Genomic DNA, 19,451 nt, shown 5'->3' with positions numbered 1-19,451 from the left:
AAATGAATGGGTAAGGATTTATATGGTAGAATGACCAGTGGCTCAAAGATATCCACAAAAGATTGCTCAAATCATTAGTAGACTTACAGTGGTAGCAATGAAATTGCCAGGAGTCGACCCACCCGCCACCAAGCACGTTTCGGAAACTCTATGATTTTCTTTCTAATCTCCTGAGACAACTCTTCCATTTGCTCCCTCTGGTCCATGTTGAATGTGATACACACCATGTCACCAAACAGCACAGTGAGTACCTGTAGCCCTATATACAGGCCCACTGACTGATTCCAAGATTGTAGACACCTGTGATGCTAGTTAGTGGACACACCTTGATTTAACATGTCCCTTTTGTCACATTATTTTCAGGAATACCATCATTTCTGTCCAGGCCTATTTCATGAGTTTTATTTTTTAAAAATTCTGTCGAGGCATGGTTGAAAAACAATTTCTGACTTTCATTTGATCATTTTCATGGATTTTTAATTTATTACTACTTTTGTCAGATTCAAGTTATTTCTGTGACCATTGTGGATTTTTCTGTCATTAAATGAAGGGTACCAACAATTTTGACAATGTGCGTATATGCTTCAAAACAAACTTATTCCAGTGTGAGCATGGTGGTACTCACCAGTATATGTATAGATATCCACTACCATCTTCCCCTTTCTTTCATTGGCAGTCCATTCCAACAGAGTCAGCGCATGTGAACGCACTGTACTTAAATCTTTTTGCTTGGCTCTAAGCATCTTGCTCTGGCATATGGCCTTGTACCCTTCAGAGCCTTGATCCGAGACATACCTGAGGGAGGGTGAGAATGACAGGTATCTTACAGTAAGTTAAATGGTATACATCAAGACTGATCAAGCTTTAGATTAGAACTACTCACTTAAGCAGAGGTTTCTCCAGTGTTGGTGAAGGAATAAGACAGCTCAGTAGACTTGATAGAAGTAACCATACCCTATTATTTTGCTCCTCATTGTTGTTCTGCACCGTAAGAGTTGCTGCTTGACAGAGCACCTCATCGGTAATTGAAGGCTGGCGCAAGCAGCGTTCCACAATGTAATTACCAATGATCCTCTGCTGCCAAGGGTTCATTGTTGTATTTCCAACAAAACGAAAGACCTGATAAGAGTGCACAAATGCTAGCTGGTGGCTGGATTATATCAATTTCACATCACATACAAATTATTTTGTCGCTTACCAGTTTATATAACTCCAGTGCAACTCCATTATCATTTTGTGATAAACGAGTAAGAGGATTCTGGAGGGGTTGCCCCAAAGGTGGTAGGTTATAATCCTGTATTTTCAAGGAATTGAAACATTGGTAAGTGGAAAAGAAGAACTGATAAAAGTGGTTGATAAAGAAGAGAGCACATACCTTGAAATAGGAGCGAATGAAGATGGAGAATGGATAATTGTTTATATCAGGAGGAAGTGACAAGACACACTGGGTCTTGACTTGAGGTGGAGATACCTCTGTGATCCCTTCCCCTTCTGCCTGGGACCTTGCTGTGAGATAATAAAATATCATAATACTAACTTTAGAAACAGATAATACAAAAAGAAAATGTACTTAATAACACATGATAACTTTACAAAGGCATACTGCTGCCTAAAGGCACCAAAACTATAATGTATTAATATAATTGTGCCTATACTGTTGGTGACAAATATCAGATTAATTAGTTATACTGATCCTTTGAATTAACATTGAGGAAAATTTGCTGAAATACAAATACTTGTCTTTTCTTCAATCTTACTGTTACTATACATAATTTAAAATGTCAAATCTTGATTTTTTAATTCCATTTTAGACAACTGTATGCTTAAAGGGAACCTGTCATGTTGAAAATGGTAACTGATCTGCAGGAAGGTTAATATAGAGCAGTGTAACTTGTATTTTATTAATTGAAATCTCTGCTGTATGTACTGCAGGTGAAATAATAAGTACTGAACATGCCTAATTTTCTAAGCAAATATTTTTATAAATGTGCTATTGACTTGGAATTCCCACTAGATGTCAGTAACAACTCCTCCAATCCCCGCAGGCAACGAAATCAAACTATAGATGTCCATAAATTAAGTTATGTGGAATAAAGAGAAATGACACAGGGAAAAAGTTTTGAACACACTTACTGAAATGTATTTAATACTGTGAGGACACAGCATTTCTTCTCAATTACGGCAGATGTAAATTCAGTAGGCCAAGCGACATAGGCTATTGTCTGAATGTTGACTAGTGACTTTATGTGTTTCTTTCTTTGGTTGGTCAAGAACCATGGACTATTGTCATATTGTCTGACTGTTGACATTTGAGTTGGTGTTTGTTTAAACTTATTGTCTGTTATTTCTGGAGAACTGGGACACAGGGTCATGGAACAATAGATGTGTGTTAATATGTTGATTACACATTATAGCAGGCTAGCTAGTTTGTTGACCTGCAAAACGGAAAAGGACGAAGTATACAGATTGATTAATTACTAAAACAATGAGAGTTAAACTCACTCCTGTGGATGATGACCAGAGCCACAGATGTGGGTATGAAAAGCAAGTAAAATCAGAGAGACTTAACAAAATAACAGCCAGGAACATTCTACAGGATGTCAACTTAGGGAATACGGCCCAAGCTGGAAGAGCACAGATCTGCACTATTGACCATCTCTGAACACTCAGAGACGTCTTGAAGAATCCACGTTAGGACAATCAGGTCACCTGGCCACATACCTCACTACTCTCGGTCACCTTCCTAAGCTTGTTATTGCCTTCTCTCTGTGGGTGCCCATCAAAAGCTGGGTGCCACTGGTGGGGTAGTTAGCCCTGGAAGCTCCGGGGTTGTAGCGCTCTATTCCAGGCGAGTCAGTGGAAGGGTGAGACTTTGTAATTTTGCACCATCTTAGCTATTTTGCTGGGAATGTTTTATATGTTATTGTCTGCTTTGTGGTTCAATAAATTATTGTCACATTGTTTTACCCTCATGCTGTGTTGTCTGAGTAGTACTATGCCCACGGGAAAAGAGAGCGTGCATTCAGTGGGATGACCCCAGGTCCATGCCGTCTTGGACCAGCAGATGCGGAGCACCTACTAACCCCCCATGTCTCCACATATACTTTGTACAAAAGCCTTTGTTGATGATGACAGTTGATGATGACAGTTTCAACTAGCCCAATTATTAAGGGCAAACTCGGCCAATGGCAAGAAAGCCACCCAATCATCCTGATCAGCAGACACAAAGTTTCATCAAGGAACCAACAGGATCCCTCTGAGACAAAACGGCCCCTGCCCCAATCTCAGAAGCGTCAACCTCAACCTGAAACGGAAGAGAAACATCTGGTTGACGCAACACCGGGGCAGAGGTAAATCGGCGTTTAAGCTCCTGAAAGGCAGAGACAGCCGCAGAGGACCAATTCGTCACATCAGCGCCTTTCTTCGTCAAATCGGTCAAGGGTAGTGTTGAGCATTCCGATACCGCAAGTATCGGGTATCGGCCGATACTTGCGGTATCGGAATTCCGATACCGAGATCCGATACTTTTGTGGTATCGGGAATCGGAATCGGAAGTTCCCAGTGTCTGGTTCCCAGGGTCTGAAGGAGAGGAAACTCTCCTTCAGGCCCTGGGATCCATATCCATGTAAAAAAGAAAGAATTAAAATAAAAAATAGGGATATACTCACCCTCTGATGCGCCCTGGTAGTAACCGGCAGCCTGCTTTGTTTAAAATGAGCGCGTTCAGCACCTTCCATGACGTCACGGCTTCTGATTGGTCGCGTGCCGCTCATGTGACCGCCACGCGACCAATCACAAGCCGCGACGTCATCCCTCAGGTCCTAAATTAACTTCTAGGAATTTAGGACCTGAGGGATGATGTCACGGCTTCTGGTTGGTCGCGTGGCGGTCACATGAGTGGCACGCGACCAATCAGAAGCCGTGACGTCATGGAAGGTACTGAACGCGCTCATTTTAAGCAAAGAAGGCTGCCGGTTCACAGCGGTAAGGTCCAGGCTGCGTCGGAGAGGTGAGTATATCAATATTTTTTATTTTAATTCTTTATTTTACACATTCATATGGATCCCAGGGCCTGAAGGAGAGTTTCCTCTCCTTCAGACCCTGGAACCATCAGGGATACCTTCCAATACTTGAGTCCCATTGACTTGTATTGGTATCGGGTATCGGTATCGGCGAGATCCGATACTTTGCCGGTATCGGCCGATACTTTCCGATACCGATACTTTCAAGTATCGGACGGTATCGCTCAACACTAGTCAAGGGTTTAACCACACTGGAGAAGTTAGCAATGAAACGGCGATAAAAATTAGCAAAGCCCAAAAATTTCTGAAAGCTCTTCACAGATGTGGGTTGAATCCAATCATGAATGGCCTGAACCTTAACCGGATCCATCTCTATAGATGAGTGAGAAAAAATAAAGCCCAAAAAATAAACCTTCTGCACTCCAAAGAGACACTTAGACCCCTTCACAAACAAAGCATTATCACGAAGGATCTGAATTACCATCCTGACCTGTTTCACATGAGACTTCCAATCATCGGAAAAAATTAAAATGTCATCCAAATATACAATCATGAATTTATCAAGATAAGTCCGGAAGATATCGTGCACGAAGGACTGAAAAACAGATGGAACATTAGAGAGCCCGAATGGCATAACAAGGTATTCAAAATGGCCTTCGGGCGTATTAAACGCAGTTTTCCATTCATCACCCTGCTTAATACGAACAAGATGATATGCCCCCCGAAGGTCAATCTTAGTAAACCAACTAGCCCCCTTAATCCTAGCAAACAAATCGGAAAGCAGAGGTAAAGGGTATTGAAACTTGACCGTGATCTTATTCAAGAGGCGATAATCAATACAGGGTCTCAAGGAGCCATCCTTCTTAGCAACAAAAAAAAATCCTGCTCCCAACGGTGAAGAAGATGGCCGAATATGTCCTTTCTCCAAAGACTCCTTAACATAACTCCGCATGGCGGTATGTTCAGGCACAGACAGGTTGAAAAGTCGGCCGTTAGGAAACCTACAGCCTGGAATCAAGTCAATCGCACAATCACAGTCCCTATGCGGTGGAAAGGAACTGGACTTGGGCTCATCGAATACATCCTGAAAATCAGACAAAAACTCTGGAATTTCAGAAGTGGAAGAAGAGGAGATTGACATCAAAGGAACATCATTATGAACCCCCTGACATCCCCAACTAGTCACAGACATAGACTTCCAATCCAACACAGGATTATGTGCCTGCAACCACGGAAAACCCAGCACGATAGCATCATGTAAATTACGCAACACCAGAAATCGACAATCTTCCTGATGGGCTGGCGCCATGCACATGGTCACCTGTGTCCAGAACTGGGGCTTATTTTTAGCCAAAGGTGTAGCATCAATGCCCCTTAAAGGAATAGGGTTCTGCAAAGACTGCAAGGGAAAACCACAACGCCTGGCAAACTCAAAGTCCATTAAGTTCAAGGCGGCGCCTGAATCCACAAATGCCATGACAGAAAATGATGATAATGAGCAGATCAAGGACACAGATAATAAAAATTTAGGTTGTACAGTACTGATGGTAAATGAACTAGCGATCCTCTTTGTACGCCTAGGGCAGACTGAAATGACACGAGAAGCATCGCCACAATAAAAACACAACCTATTCAGACGTCTGAATCCCTGTTGTTCCGTTCTAGACAGAATCCTATCACACTGCATTGACTCAGGCATCTGCTCTGAGGACAACGCCACAGCGCGCACAGTTCTGCGCTCCCGCAAACGCCGATCAATCTGAATGGCCAGAGACATAGAATCACTCAGACTGAAAGGCGTGGGAAACCCCACCATAACATCTTTAACGGATTCAGAAAGACCCTTTCTGAAAATTGCCGCCAAAGCATCATCATTCCATTTAGTCAACACAGACCATTTTCTAAATTTCTGACAATACAATTCTGCCGCTTCTTGACCCTGAGACAGGACCAGCAAAGTCTTCTCCGCTTGATCCACAGAATTTGGTTCATCATATAATAATCCTAAAGCCTGACAAAAGGCGTCTACATTAAGCAAGGCCGGATTCCCAGATTCCAGGGAAAATGCCCAATCCTGAGGATCACCACGCAGCAGGGAGATGACAATTTTAACCCGCTGAATGGAATCACCAGAGGATCGAGGGCTCAGAGCAAAAAACAGTTTACAGTTGTTTTTAAAACTCAAAAATTTGGACCTGTCCCCAAAAAACAAATCAGGAGTAGGAATCTTAGGCTCTAAAACTGGAGTCTGAACAATATAATCAGAAATACCCTGTACCCTAGCAGCAAGCTGGTCTACACGAGAAGCTAATCCCTGAACATCCATGCTAGCACAAGACTCCTCAGCCACCCAGAGAAAAAGAGGGAAGAAAAGACAAAGCAGGCTACAGAAAAAAATGGCTCTTTCTTCCCTTCTTCTGAGATGCATTTAACTCATTGTTGGCCAGTTGTACTGTTATGATCCGGTGACCTTGGAGCCGCATGAGACTTTCTCAGGAGTAGGTGGAACCTGTACTGACCGCAAACCCTAAGGCTTCTTTCACACTAGCGTCGGGCTCGGCCCGTCGCGGTGCGTCGGGCCGAGGTCCCCGACGCTAGCGTTGTCTCCGCCGCACAACGGGTGCAGCGGATGCATTTTTCCAGCGCATCCGCTGCCCCATTGTGAGGTGCGGGGAAGCGCGGGGAGGTGGGAGCGGAGTTCCGGCCGCGCATGCGCGGTTGGAAAAAGCGGACCGTCGTTAGCAAAAAACGTTACATGTAGCGTTTTTTGCTCCCGACGGTCCGCCACAGCACGGTGCAACCGTCGAACGACGGTTGCAACGTGTGGCAATGCGTCGCAAATGCGTCGCTAATGTTAGTCAATGCAGAAAAAACGCATCCTGCAAGCACTTTTGCAGGATGCGTTTTTTTGGCAAAACGACGCATTTGCGACGTATTGCAGTTAACGCTAGTGTGAAAGTAGCCTAAACTGTCACCGCAACTAGAAGTAGCCGTGGGGTGTACCTAACACATCCTAGACACCTCGACACAGCCGGAGGACTAAATACCCCTATAGATGGAAATGGGAATTCTATCTTGCCTCAGAGCAGAACCCCAAAGGATAGGCAGCCCCCCACAAATATTGACTGTGAGTATTAGAGGAGAGACACACGTAGGCAGAAATCAGGATTTAGCAAAAGAGGCCACGCTAGCTAAATAGGAAAGGATAGGACAGAATACTAAGCAGTCAGTATTAAAACCCTAAAAATATCCACAGCAGACAATACAAAAATTCCACCATCTAACTAAAGACATGGAATGTAAATCTGCATCTCCTGAGAATCCAACTAGACTGAAATATCCAAACACAGTCTAAGCTGGACAAGAAAAAACATTGAATAGTACTGAATTGTAAAGCACACAGCATGTGTGCTGTAGAAACAAAACCAGACACTTATCTTTGCTGATTTGGCAGCAGGGCTGGAGGAACCAGACAGAGATGCAAAACCTCCAAGAACAATGGACAACTGGCAAGGGCTAATGAATCCTGCACACCTAAATATCCCAGTCAGAGCTGCAACCAGCAGGGACACCTCCCCAGGATTGCAACCCAGGGACAACGGCATTACTACCAACAACCACCGGAGGGAACCCAAGAGCAGAATTCACAACAGCTTTCCACAGGTTGTCATTGACTCTTAGGCATCTTTTTTGATAATTCTTTTCACTCTTCTGTCTGAAATATTCCTGAGAGCACCTAGTCATTGCTGGTTTATGGTGAAATGCTGTTCTTTCCACTTCCAGGTTATGGTCCCAAGAGTGCTCACTGGAACCATCAGTAGTTTAGAAATTCCTCTATAACCAATTTCATGAGTATGTTTTACAACAATAAGTTCGCGAAGGTCTTGAGACAGCTCACTGGTTTTAACCATCATGAGATGATTCTTGTGCGGCACCTTGGTAATGAGATACCTTTTTATAGGTCATCAGCTGAACCAGCTGATATTATTTTTCACTAAATGACAGGATTACTTTCTAACTACTGATAGATTTCAGCTGGTGTCATAATTTTTTCACTGCTTTTTGCACCTCTCTTTCTTCATGCGTTCAATACTTTTCCCTGTGTAATTTCTCATTATTACACATAATTTAATATATGGACATTTATTGTTTTATTTCTTTGTCTGTGTGGATTGGATGGGCTGTTGCCGACATCTGGTGAGTGACAATTTCAGGTCAAGAGCATTTTTACAAACATATTTACTTAGAAAATTGGTGATGTGTTCAAAAAATATTTCACCCACTGAATATAAGTACAGTGGGCAGTCCTACTGATTGATAGTCTTTCCTGTATAGCTGTGCACATAGAGATACAAGGGATGTTCAATAAGTTATCTAACCTAGGATGTTCTGTCAGTGTCAGAGAGCTGAGCTTTTCTGTGCCTGTTGAGATATGTCTGGACATGCAACAGACACAGTAAAAGGTCAATCTGATGAAAGCCCTGGAAGTGATAGGACGACAGTACGGTGCAGCTCTACAAAGAAAGTGAGGGATTTGGAGCTTAGTTCCATTAGATCCATGTTTAAATTCTTTACAGCAAAACAAAAGCCTAAAGAAATCCATGAAAGAATGATTGCTGTACATGGTAATGATGAACCTTCCTACAACTAAGTAAAGTTTTGGGCCAAGCAGTTTAGATGGGATAGGAAATCAATTGAAGATAGCCCCCTTTCAGGGTGACCTGTCAAATCCTCAGAGGAACTGTAAGTGGAGACCACAATTTTAGAATATTGTCAGGTCAAAGTCAGTGATAAAGCTCATGAAATAGGCATTACAGTTTTTATGATATCAAAGGTCCTTTCTTGTTGCGTGCCATGAATGTTGATGCCTGAGCAAAAAACATGTCACCAGAAATTTTGTTAAGACAATTTAGACATGCTTAGAGAAAATCCATCAGACTTTTCGAATCATTACGGGTGATCAAACATGTGCCCACTACAATTGTCTTGAGACCAAATAAGAGTTCATGCAATGGAGGCACAAGGAATCACCAACTCCAAAGAAATTTTGTATCCAGTAGTCAACTAGAAAGATCATCGCAACAGTTTTTGGGATATAGAAGTGTTTTATTACAAGAATTCGTATCACACGAGACCACAATTACTGGAGATGCCTATGCTTCAACAATAAAGGTAGTACGTGAGGCAATCAAAGAGAAATGTCATGGGAAGTTGTTGGCACGTGTGTTGCTACTTTCTGTGTGGGCAATGATTTCCTCATGATGATGCAGTCAAAGAGGCAGTGACAAGTTCTTGCAGCAGCAAGAAGTCTCTTTTCTATTCTGAGGTTATCATTGGCGGCGAAGTGGAATAAGTTGATGAAGTTAAGGGGGATTACATTGAAAAGTAGTAGGTTCAGTTTTCTCAGAAAATTTAGTTTAGTTCAGGTAGATAAATTATTGAAACCCCTCGTAGCTGACAATCACTTAGTAAGACTGCCCAGTGGACTCATAGGCATATGGTCACCAGTGATTTCAATGAATAAAATACCAGTTATAATGAATCTTTTCCAACAAATCTATATATAATTCTGCTCTGCTTCTCCTTCTCTATATCATGCTGTCCAGAGATTGGAGTACATGAACAACAAAGGTTTCCTTTAATTTTTTTGTATAGGTAGAAAAAAATAAACAATTGAATAGCTCTAAAAAGTTTGAAGGTAAGAAAATAAAACAAAAATGCCCATATTGCGTATGCAGCAGCTAAATCTCCTTCTCTCCAACCAGAAGCCAAGTCTCAGAACGAACCGATCATCCAATCAGTAATCTGTAAACAGATTCCTTCCCTTCTAATCAATATATCTGAAGCTGTAAAGTAAAATGTTGTGCTTACCCTGGGCAGAGTTCAAAACAGAAGCTAGCTCAGCAGGCACATCCAATGCTGACAGGTCCTTTAAAAAAAAAAGAAGTAACATACAGTGACTGTGCTGCCGGATTGTAAAATGTTTCATATTTTTTTTTATAATAAACATTGGGGAATATTTATCAAAAAATAATTTTATCACTTAGGACAAAGTACAGATTCAGAGCACCATGAGAAGACTGCCTCCATGCTATGAATGTCCTTATCCTTGTCCATTGAATTTGAGTTACAGGACAAAAGCTTTAAACAGTATATCCTTGACATTTTACAGCTGGACTTAATGTTCTAGAGTCATCCACAAACTAAAGATATGACTATCCAGGAGAGATAAACAATATATGATGGGTGTAGTTTCCTTCTGATGTCATGATTGACACATACCATACATACATTATAAGCAGTAACAATAGTGCAGTTTCAATATACACAAAGATTTTGCATAGGCAGTTCTCTCCATAATATAATTATTTTTGTGCTATATTTTAAAGGGAACCTGTCAGCAGGATTGGGCACAGTAACCTACACACAGTGTCAGGTCGGCACTGTTATGCTGACTAACATGATACCTTGGTTGATGAAATCTGTCTTGTGGTTGTTGCGTAATCTTTATTTTCAGTTTTGGGTTAATGATATGCTCGTGTCCCAGGTCGGCCTGTGTGTTTGTGTGTGTGTGTGTGGGGGGGGGGGGGGTCTTTATGTGGTGCTCTGATTAGGTATTTATAATGCAGACTGCTGACATGTTACTGATCCCTCACTGTCTGCCCCCTAACATAATGAATATTATATGTACAATACATACTGAAAAAACCCTTCTGCAGGCAACCGTTAGCCGTGGTACCTGTGCTGCTGCATAGTCGCATGTGTACTGTGTTTATAATTAGGCTGTGTGCACATTTTGCTGATTTTTTGCTTTTTTGTGTGTTTTTTTCGCTATAAAAACGCTATAAAATCACAAAAAAACAGCAAACATTAAGCATCCCATCATTTAGAATGAATTCCACAATTTTTGTGCACATGATGCATTTTTTTTCCGTGAAAAAAACGCATTGCGGTAAAAAACGCAGCATGTTCATTTTGCGCTTTTTTGCGGATTTCCCACTATAAAATGCATTGGGAAATGTCTGGAAAAAAAGGCACCAAAAACGCGGTAAAAATGCGAAAAAAACGCATGCAGATTTTTTGCAGATTTCTTGCAGAAAATTTCAGTTTTTTCTCAGGAATTTTCTGCAATATATCCTGAACGTGTGCACATAGCCTTAATGTGGTTGAGGTTATCCTGATATATATATAAAAAAAACATTTGAAAATGCCGCCTACTGCATTTGCACAGTATCAGCTATTGCTGTATATAGAGGTGATCCAATAGCTGCTATTGCGCAGGCGGCACCATCTTGCTAGAGAACAAAAAAATGTTCTCCTCCAAGATGGTGCCGCTGAACCTGCGCAGTAGCAGGTAACGACGATCGCTGAGAGCTGCTATTGTGCAGCCAGCGCCATCTTGGAGAAGGAAATTTTTTTCTATAGCAAGATGGCGCCTGCACTATAGCAGCTATCAGATCACCTCTATATACACCGATAGCTGTTACTGCGCAAGTACAGTGGGCGGCATTTTCAAATGGATTTATATATATATATATATATATATATATATATATATATATATATACTAGATGGTGGCCCGATTCTAACACATCGGGTATTCTAGAATATGTATTTATGTATGTATATAGCAGCCGCATAGTATATAGCACAGGCCATGTAGTATATAGGAGCCATGTAGTATATAGCAGACAAATACTACGTGGCCTGTGCTATATATTATGTGGCTGCTATATACTGTACATACATACATATTATAGAATACCCAATGCGTTAATACAGGCTACGCAATATATAACAGTGGCCACGCAGTATATAACACAGCCCAAACAGTATATAACACAGCCCACGTACTATATAACACAGCCCATGCAGTATATAGCAGCCATACATTATATAACACTGGCCACATAATATATAGCACAGCCCAAGCAGTACATAGCAGCCACACAGTATATAACACAGGCGACGTAGTATATAACACTGGCCACGTAATATATAGCATAGCCCATGCAGTACATAACACAGCCCACATAGTATGTAACACTGGCCAGGTAGTATATAGCAGCCACGCGGTATCTAACACAGCCCACGCAGTATACAGCAGTGTGGGCACCATATCCCTGTTAAAAAAATAATTAAAATAAAAAATACATGTAGTTATATACTCACCCCCTGGAATCCAGCGAAGCTCCGGAGATACGCGCGCGGCTGCCATCATCTTCCGTTCCCAGGATACATTGTGAAATTACCCAGATGACTTAGCAGTCTCGCGAGACCGCTAAGTCTTCTGGGTAATTTTGCGATGCATCTCTGGGAACAAAAGATGGCAGCAGGCGCAAGCGCATCGTCGGACGACGGAGGGTGAGAATGGCAGGTTTTTTTTTTTATTATTATTTTTAACATTAGATCTTTTTACTATTGATGCCGCATAGGCAGCATCAATAGTAAAAAGTTGGGGACACACAGGGTTAATAGTAGCGGTAACGGAGTGCGCTACCCGTGGCATAACGCGATCCGTTACCGCCGGAATTAACCCTGTGTGAGCGGTGACTGGAGGGGAGTATGCGGGCGCCAGGCACTGACTGCAGGGAGGAAAGAGCGGCCATTTTGCCGCCGGACTGTGCCTGTTGCTGATTGGTCGTGGCTGTTTTGCCGCGACCAATCAGCGACTTGGATTTCCATGACAGACAGAGGCCGCGACCAATGAATATCCGTGACAGACAGACAGAAGGACAGATGGAAGTGACCCTTAGACAATTATATAGTAGATATCAGGATAACCTCAGCCACATTAATTATATACACAGTACACATGCGACTATGCTGCAGCGCAGGTTTTTTTTCAGTATGTACATTTAATATTCATTATGTAAACTAGGGAGCAGGTCAGTGAGGGATCAGTGACCTGTCAACAGTCTGCATTATGAATACCTAATCAGAACACCACATGAGGACTCCCCCACAGCCCCGCCCCGAAGCACGAGCATATCATTAACTAAAAACTGAAAATAAAGATTAAACAACAACCACAAGACAGATTTCATCAAAGTATCATGTTAATAAGTATAGTGGCACCGACCTGTCACTGTCTGTAGGTTATTGAGCACAATCGTGCTGACAGGTTCCCTTTAAAGGGAATCTGTCACCCCCTGGGACACTTTTAAGCTATCACTATGGGCATACAGATGATAGAATGGTTAAAATAGTCCTACCTGTATGCCTCAAAGCTGCTGTCTTGTTGCTGAGAAATAGACTTTTAATGTTTTATGTTAATTTGTTCTTCCATGCTTTGGAGCGTGCGGTGCCTGGAAGAAAACTCTGCTTCTGGTGTTAATTTGCCTACCGCCCCCCTGCCATGCATGTCACAGTGCCATGTGACATGCAGTTGTAGCCCTGGAGCCCCACACAAGCCCTGCACTTGCGCAATTATACTTACCTTTTACACCCTGCTATGGGTATTGGCTCCATTGCTCTTCTGTGCAGGCAAGTCACTGCTACTGAAGTAGCAGTGTTTACCCACGCCTGAGCTGAAGAATGTTGAAGACACTGCCCATAGAGGGTGGAAAAGGTAAGAATAATCATGCAAATGCAGTGTGCAGCCGTGAGATTCCATTGACATGCATAGGAGGGGGTGGTATGCAAATTAACACCAGAGGCAGGGTTTTCTTCCAGGCACCGGATGCCCCAAAACCTAGAATTAATTAACATAAAACATTACCAGCCTATTTCTCAACAGCAAGACAGTAGCTATGAGGCATACAGGTAGGACTATTTTAACCATTTTATCACCTGTATGCCCATAGTAATAGCTTAAAAATGTCCCAGGGTGTGACAAATTCTCTTTAAAGAAAGTACCGTATATACTCGAGTATAAGCCGACCCGAGTATAAGCTGAGACCTCTAATTTTGCCACAAAAAATTGGGAAAACTTAATGACTCGAGTATAAGCCTAGGGTGGGAAATGCAGCAGCTACTGGTAAATTTCAAAAATAAAAATAGATACCATTAAAAGTAAAATTAATTGAGACATCAGTAGGTTAAGTGTTTTTGAATATCAATATTGAATCAGGAGCCCCATATAATCCTGCATAAAGTTCATGATGGGCCCCATAAGATGCTCCATACAAAATACACCCCATATAATGCTTCATAAAGTTCATGATGGGCCCCATAAGATGCTCCATAATAAAATATGCCCCATATAATGCTGCACAAATTTTGATTATGGCCCCATAAGATGCTCCATAATAAAATATGCCCCATATAATGCTGCACAAATTTTGATTATGGCCCCATAAGATGCTCCATAGAAACATTTGCCCCATATAATGCTGCATAAAGGTTGATTATGGCCCCATAAGATGCTCCATAGAAACATTTGCCCCATATAATGCTGCACAAAGGTTGATTATGGCCCCATAAGAAGCTCCATAGAAACATTTGCCCCATACAATGCTGCATAAAGGTTGATTATGGCCCCATAAGAAGCTCCATAGAAAATGTGCCCCATATAATGCTGCACAAAAGTTGATTATGGCCCCATAAGGTGCTCCATAGAAATATTTGCCCCATATAATGCTGCACAAAGGTTGATTATGGCCCCATAAGATGCTCCATAGAAACATTTGCCACATATAATGCTGCATAAAGGTTGATTATGGCCCCATAAGATGCTCCATAGAAACATTTGCCCCATATAATGCTGCATAAAGGTTGATTATGGCCCCATAAGATGCTCCATAGAAACATTTGCCCCATATAATGCTGCATAAAGGTTGATTATGGCCCCATAAGGTGCTCCATAGAAACATTTGCCCCATATAATGCTGCATAAAGGTTGATTATGGCCCCATAAGATGCTCCATAGAAACATTTGCCCCATATAATGCTGCATAAAGGTTGATTATGGCCCCATAAGATGCTCCATAGAAACATTTGCCCCATACAATGCTGCATAAAGGTTGATTATGGCCCCATAAGATGCTCCATAGAAACATTTGCCCCATATAATGCTGCACAAAGGTTGATTATGGCCCCTTAAGATGCTCCATAGAAACATTTGCCCCATACAATGCTGCACAAAGGTTGATTATGGCCCCATAAGATGCTCCATAGAAACATTTGCCCCATACAATGCTGCATAAAGGTTGATTATGGCCCCATAAGATGCTCCATAGAAACATTTGCCCCATATAATGCTGCACAAAGGTTGATTATGGCCCCTTAAGATGCTCCATAGAAACATTTGCCCCATACAATGCTGCATAAAGGTTGATTATGGCCCCATAAGATACTCCATAGAAAATGTGCCTTATATAATGCTGCACAAAGGTTGATTATGGCCCCATAAGATTCTCCATAGAAATATTTGCCCCATATAATGCTGCATAAAGGCTGATTATGGCCTCATAAGATGCTCCATAGAAAATATGCCTCATGTAATGCTGCATAAACATTGATTATGGCCCCATAAGATGCTCCATAGAAACATTTGCCCCATGTGCTGCTGCTGCGATAAAGAAAAAAGACATACTCACCTCTTGTCCTGAGCAGGCGGGGACACCGGCACTTGCGATAATCACCTGTCCCCGTTCCACTGCCGGGCTCCATCTTCCGCATCCTCTGCAGTGACTGTTCAGGCAGAGGGCGGCGCGCCCACACTAAACGCATCATCGCGCCCTCTGACCTGAACGTCACAGCCAGAGGATGCGGAAGATGGAGCCAGGCAATGGAACGGGGACAGGTGAATATCGGAATGCTCAAGAAAAAAAAACCAAAAAGAACAAATGTATTTGGATCCTAGACACCAACAAGACCCAGAGAGAACAAGGATCTCTAAAATATAACTTTTAATCCATAAAGTTAAAAACAATTATTCCAAATTTGGAGACATTGCCACCAGGGCCGGACTGGCCATGGGGGAATCCTGGCAAATGCCAGAAGGGCCAGTGCCAGGAGTGGGATGCTGCCGCTATCAGCGGCGCCAGGGCCGACTCCTCCCGCCAGCGCCGACTCAACCCCCCAATCGCCAGCCCCGCCCTGCATTCAACTATATGGGCATCTATGACGCCGGTACAGTTGAATGCAATGATGGAGTAGAGAGCGTCCACTCTCGCTCCCTCTCCCATCATTCCCCGCTCTGCCTCGCTCTGACGCTGCAAGTGTGCGATGACATCATCGCGCACCTGCTGTGTTGCCGGACAGACTGCAGCTGCTGAGACCAGAGCCGGTAGCTTCGCGGGGCATGAGGAGAGGTGAGGAGAGTGTTTTTTTTTTATTATATCAATGAGTGATAACTGGATTGTGGGGCAATTAGGGGGGCTGTATTACATTCTATGGGGGCTGGCTGCATTACATTCTATGGGGGCTGTGCTGTATTACATTCTATTGGAGGGGGCTTTATTGCATTCTATGGGGGCTGGCTGCATTACATTCTATTGGGGGGCTTTATTACATTCTATGGGGGCTGGCTGCATTACATTCTATGGGGGCTGTGCTGTATTACATTCTATTGGGGGGCTGCATTACATTCTATGGAGGCTGGCTGCATTACATTCTATGGGGGCTGGCTGCATTACATTCTATGAGGGCTGGCGGCATTACATTCTATGGGGGCTGTGCTGTATTACATTTTATGGGGGCTGGCTGTGCTGTATTACATTCTATGGGGGCTGGGCTGTATTACATTCTATGGGGGCTGTGCTGTATTACATTCTAAGGGGGGCTGTATTACATTCTTGGGGGCTACATTATATTCCAATGGGGGTTGTATTATATTCTGTGGGGAGGTGGGCTGTATTACATTCTATGGGGTGATGTATTATATTCTATGGAGGGCTTTATTATATTCTATGGGGGGCTGTATTACATTCTATGGGGGGCTGTATTACATTCTCTGGTTCTCTGAGGTCTACATTATATTCTATGGGGGGCTGTATCATATTCTATGAGGGGTGATTGCATCATACTCTGAGAGGGCTACATTATATTCTATGGGGAGCTGCATTATACTATATGAGGAGGGCTGCATTGTGTTCTGTGGAGGAGCTACATTATATTCTATGTTGGGCTGCATTATGCTCTATGAGGGGCTACCATATATATGCAGGGGCTGCATTATACTATATGAGGGGGCTGCATTACATTCTCTGGGGGGTTACATTATACTCAGGGGGCTACAATATATTCTGTGGGGTGGCTTCGCAGGGAGATGAGGCAAGGATGATGACAGTTGTAGTTAGCACCCGACGCCTGGGAATAGCACTAACTCTACTGCTTTTCCCAGCCGCCAAAGCATTTAATTCTGGTATGTGTAATGATTTTTAGGGTTGATGTCAGCTGCGTAATATCAGCTGCTATCAATCCCTGGTGTAAGTAATGGAGAAGTGTCTATCAGACACCCCCACTACTAGCCCAGACCAGGCGAGACCCAGCAACTCTGAAGAGCGCTGACAGTAGTAACAGTACCACTCTTCACAGTCACCGAGCTCAGCGCAAGACCCGGAATATCTGAAGAGCGGTGACATTACTGATGTCTCGTGCTGCGTAGCAGAACCAAAAGTGGCTGTAGGCAAGGTTTATGTAGCATCAGAATGAGGTTCCATAGCCTTTGGTCGTCTCAATCCCTTCATTATCTACGAGATCCAGTTATGTAGGTAAAGTAGCGGCTTTTCTTGGTACTGCAAGTAAAAGCAATAAATAGGACTGAGCTGTAATGCTGGATACAGCTGTGATTATAGGTTATATAGTCGTGTTACACTCCCCTCACTTCTTGTAACCTACAAGTTTACAAAGATATTATACAGTCACCATGTGACAAGTGGGCCTGTGTAACTTCACATGCCAGGGCTGAATTAAAGTCCCAGTATGGCCCTGATTGCCACACATGGGGTTACCATAGGGAAAACAATATATTTAGATGTATACTATTAGGCCCTACAGGTCCACTAATGCTGGCCCCTGCCTGACTGTGGAGGTTGACACCCTAAGTTTCAGCGGTAGGCGCCCCCACTCAGCGGCGGCTTGCCCTTCTAACACTAGTCAATCCCTATGGTAAAAAATCGTGTCCCAATACACCCATTGCCCAAAATAATTAAAAAAAAAAACAAAAAAGCAAAGCAAAATTGGAGAAAAAAAAATTGAAAAAATTAGAAAAAACAACAAAACAAAAAAAAAACAAAATTTGTTTTTCTGCCCTTGTATATCCCTAATAGGATTCAAATATACAAATACAATCTGGGCAAGAAAATGTGTAAATGTCTAATTTGTGCAAATGTTAAAATACAAAAGGAGAAAACTCTGCTCCAGATGACTTATAGGTCATTCATACCCATCAACAAAATGTGTCTATTCATAATGGCAGTGTCCTTTCGTTTGCAACCATCATGGCCCAATGACCCTATATCCTTATTCAGTACCAATAGGAAAAAAGACACCCACAATCAAAATGGGTAATAATCAAAGCAGAGAGAAAAGAAAAACCCACCGAGGCTACCAATCAGGCTTCCTACAGATAATCATTTAACTGTCAGTGTCCCACCATATATCGGAATGCTCACCTTCCCCCGTCATACTCACCTACTCCTGGCGCTATCCCTGGCAGCTTCTCACTGACAGATGGTCTCCAGGCGCCGGCAGCTTCTTCCTCTGTTCAGCGGTCACATTGTACCGCTCATTAAAGTAATGAATATGCGATCCACCCCTATGGGAGTGGGGTCGCGTCCATATTCATTACTTTAATGAGCGGTACCACCTGACCGCTGAACACAGGAAGAGCAGCGCGTGCCGGAGAAGCAGGGACATACAGAGACGCGCCGGGAGCAGGTGAGTATGATTTGACAGCTGCCGCTCCCCCTCCCCCGCCGCCCCCTGGGACAATGACTCGAGTATAAGCCGAGAGGGGCACTTTCAGCCTAAAAAAATGGGCTGAAAATCTCGGCTTATACTCGAGTATATACGGTAGTTTCAGGAAAAAAGCCTCACTATGATGTGTGTCCCCTTGATAAAGTGAAGAACAGCATTTGTGGTCCACACAAGTTATACCTTCTATATTTTTCACAGGATTCTAAAATCTATAAATAAAATAGACAAGGCACTCCTGGCATTTTTAGGTAGGTGCAAAAGTAGGATTCTGTCCCATAACCTGTAGCAAAGAAACTTGGCACTCAAAAATCTTGAAATTTGCTTTTAATTTGAGCACAAATATAACGCAAATTTCAAGATTTTTGAGCGCCAAGTTTTTAGGGTTCTAAAAACTATCATATTTATATATGAACATTATTACTACATAAACCTATAAATAACAAATGAGGAGCATATAATATTCTAAAAAGTGATTTTTGTCACAATTTTCTAAAATAATAAAAACAGTGCTTGACATAAAACTGGCATAACCAGACACAGCACTTAATGATCCAGTACATTAAA

The 19,451-nt window shown here is 42.6% G+C and overlaps 1 protein-coding gene across 2 annotated transcripts in view; it reads right to left on the bottom strand.

The window, feature by feature from the left end:
• The window catches only part of LOC143765267 (unconventional myosin-XVB-like), a 161,201-nt gene that overhangs the window by 132,050 nt on the left and 9,700 nt on the right, over positions 1–19,451 (bottom strand). For both annotated transcript variants that reach the window (XM_077251750.1, XM_077251751.1), the window contains exons 3-7: positions 9,894–9,951; positions 1,376–1,506; positions 1,199–1,294; positions 884–1,119; positions 626–795 (exon numbers count right to left, since the gene is read on the bottom strand). In XM_077251750.1, the coding sequence (XP_077107865.1) occupies positions 626–795; positions 884–1,119; positions 1,199–1,294; positions 1,376–1,506; positions 9,894–9,951 (691 nt within the window). The remainder of the gene's footprint in view (positions 1–625; positions 796–883; positions 1,120–1,198; positions 1,295–1,375; positions 1,507–9,893; positions 9,952–19,451) is intronic.

The sequence above is a fragment of the Ranitomeya variabilis genome, chromosome 4 (assembly GCF_051348905.1).
Source record: "Ranitomeya variabilis isolate aRanVar5 chromosome 4, aRanVar5.hap1, whole genome shotgun sequence".
In the NCBI taxonomy this organism is placed as follows: Eukaryota; Metazoa; Chordata; class Amphibia; order Anura; family Dendrobatidae; genus Ranitomeya; species Ranitomeya variabilis.
Note: the sequence above shows the minus strand (reverse complement) of the source record. Positions and strands in the feature narration are given on the sequence as shown.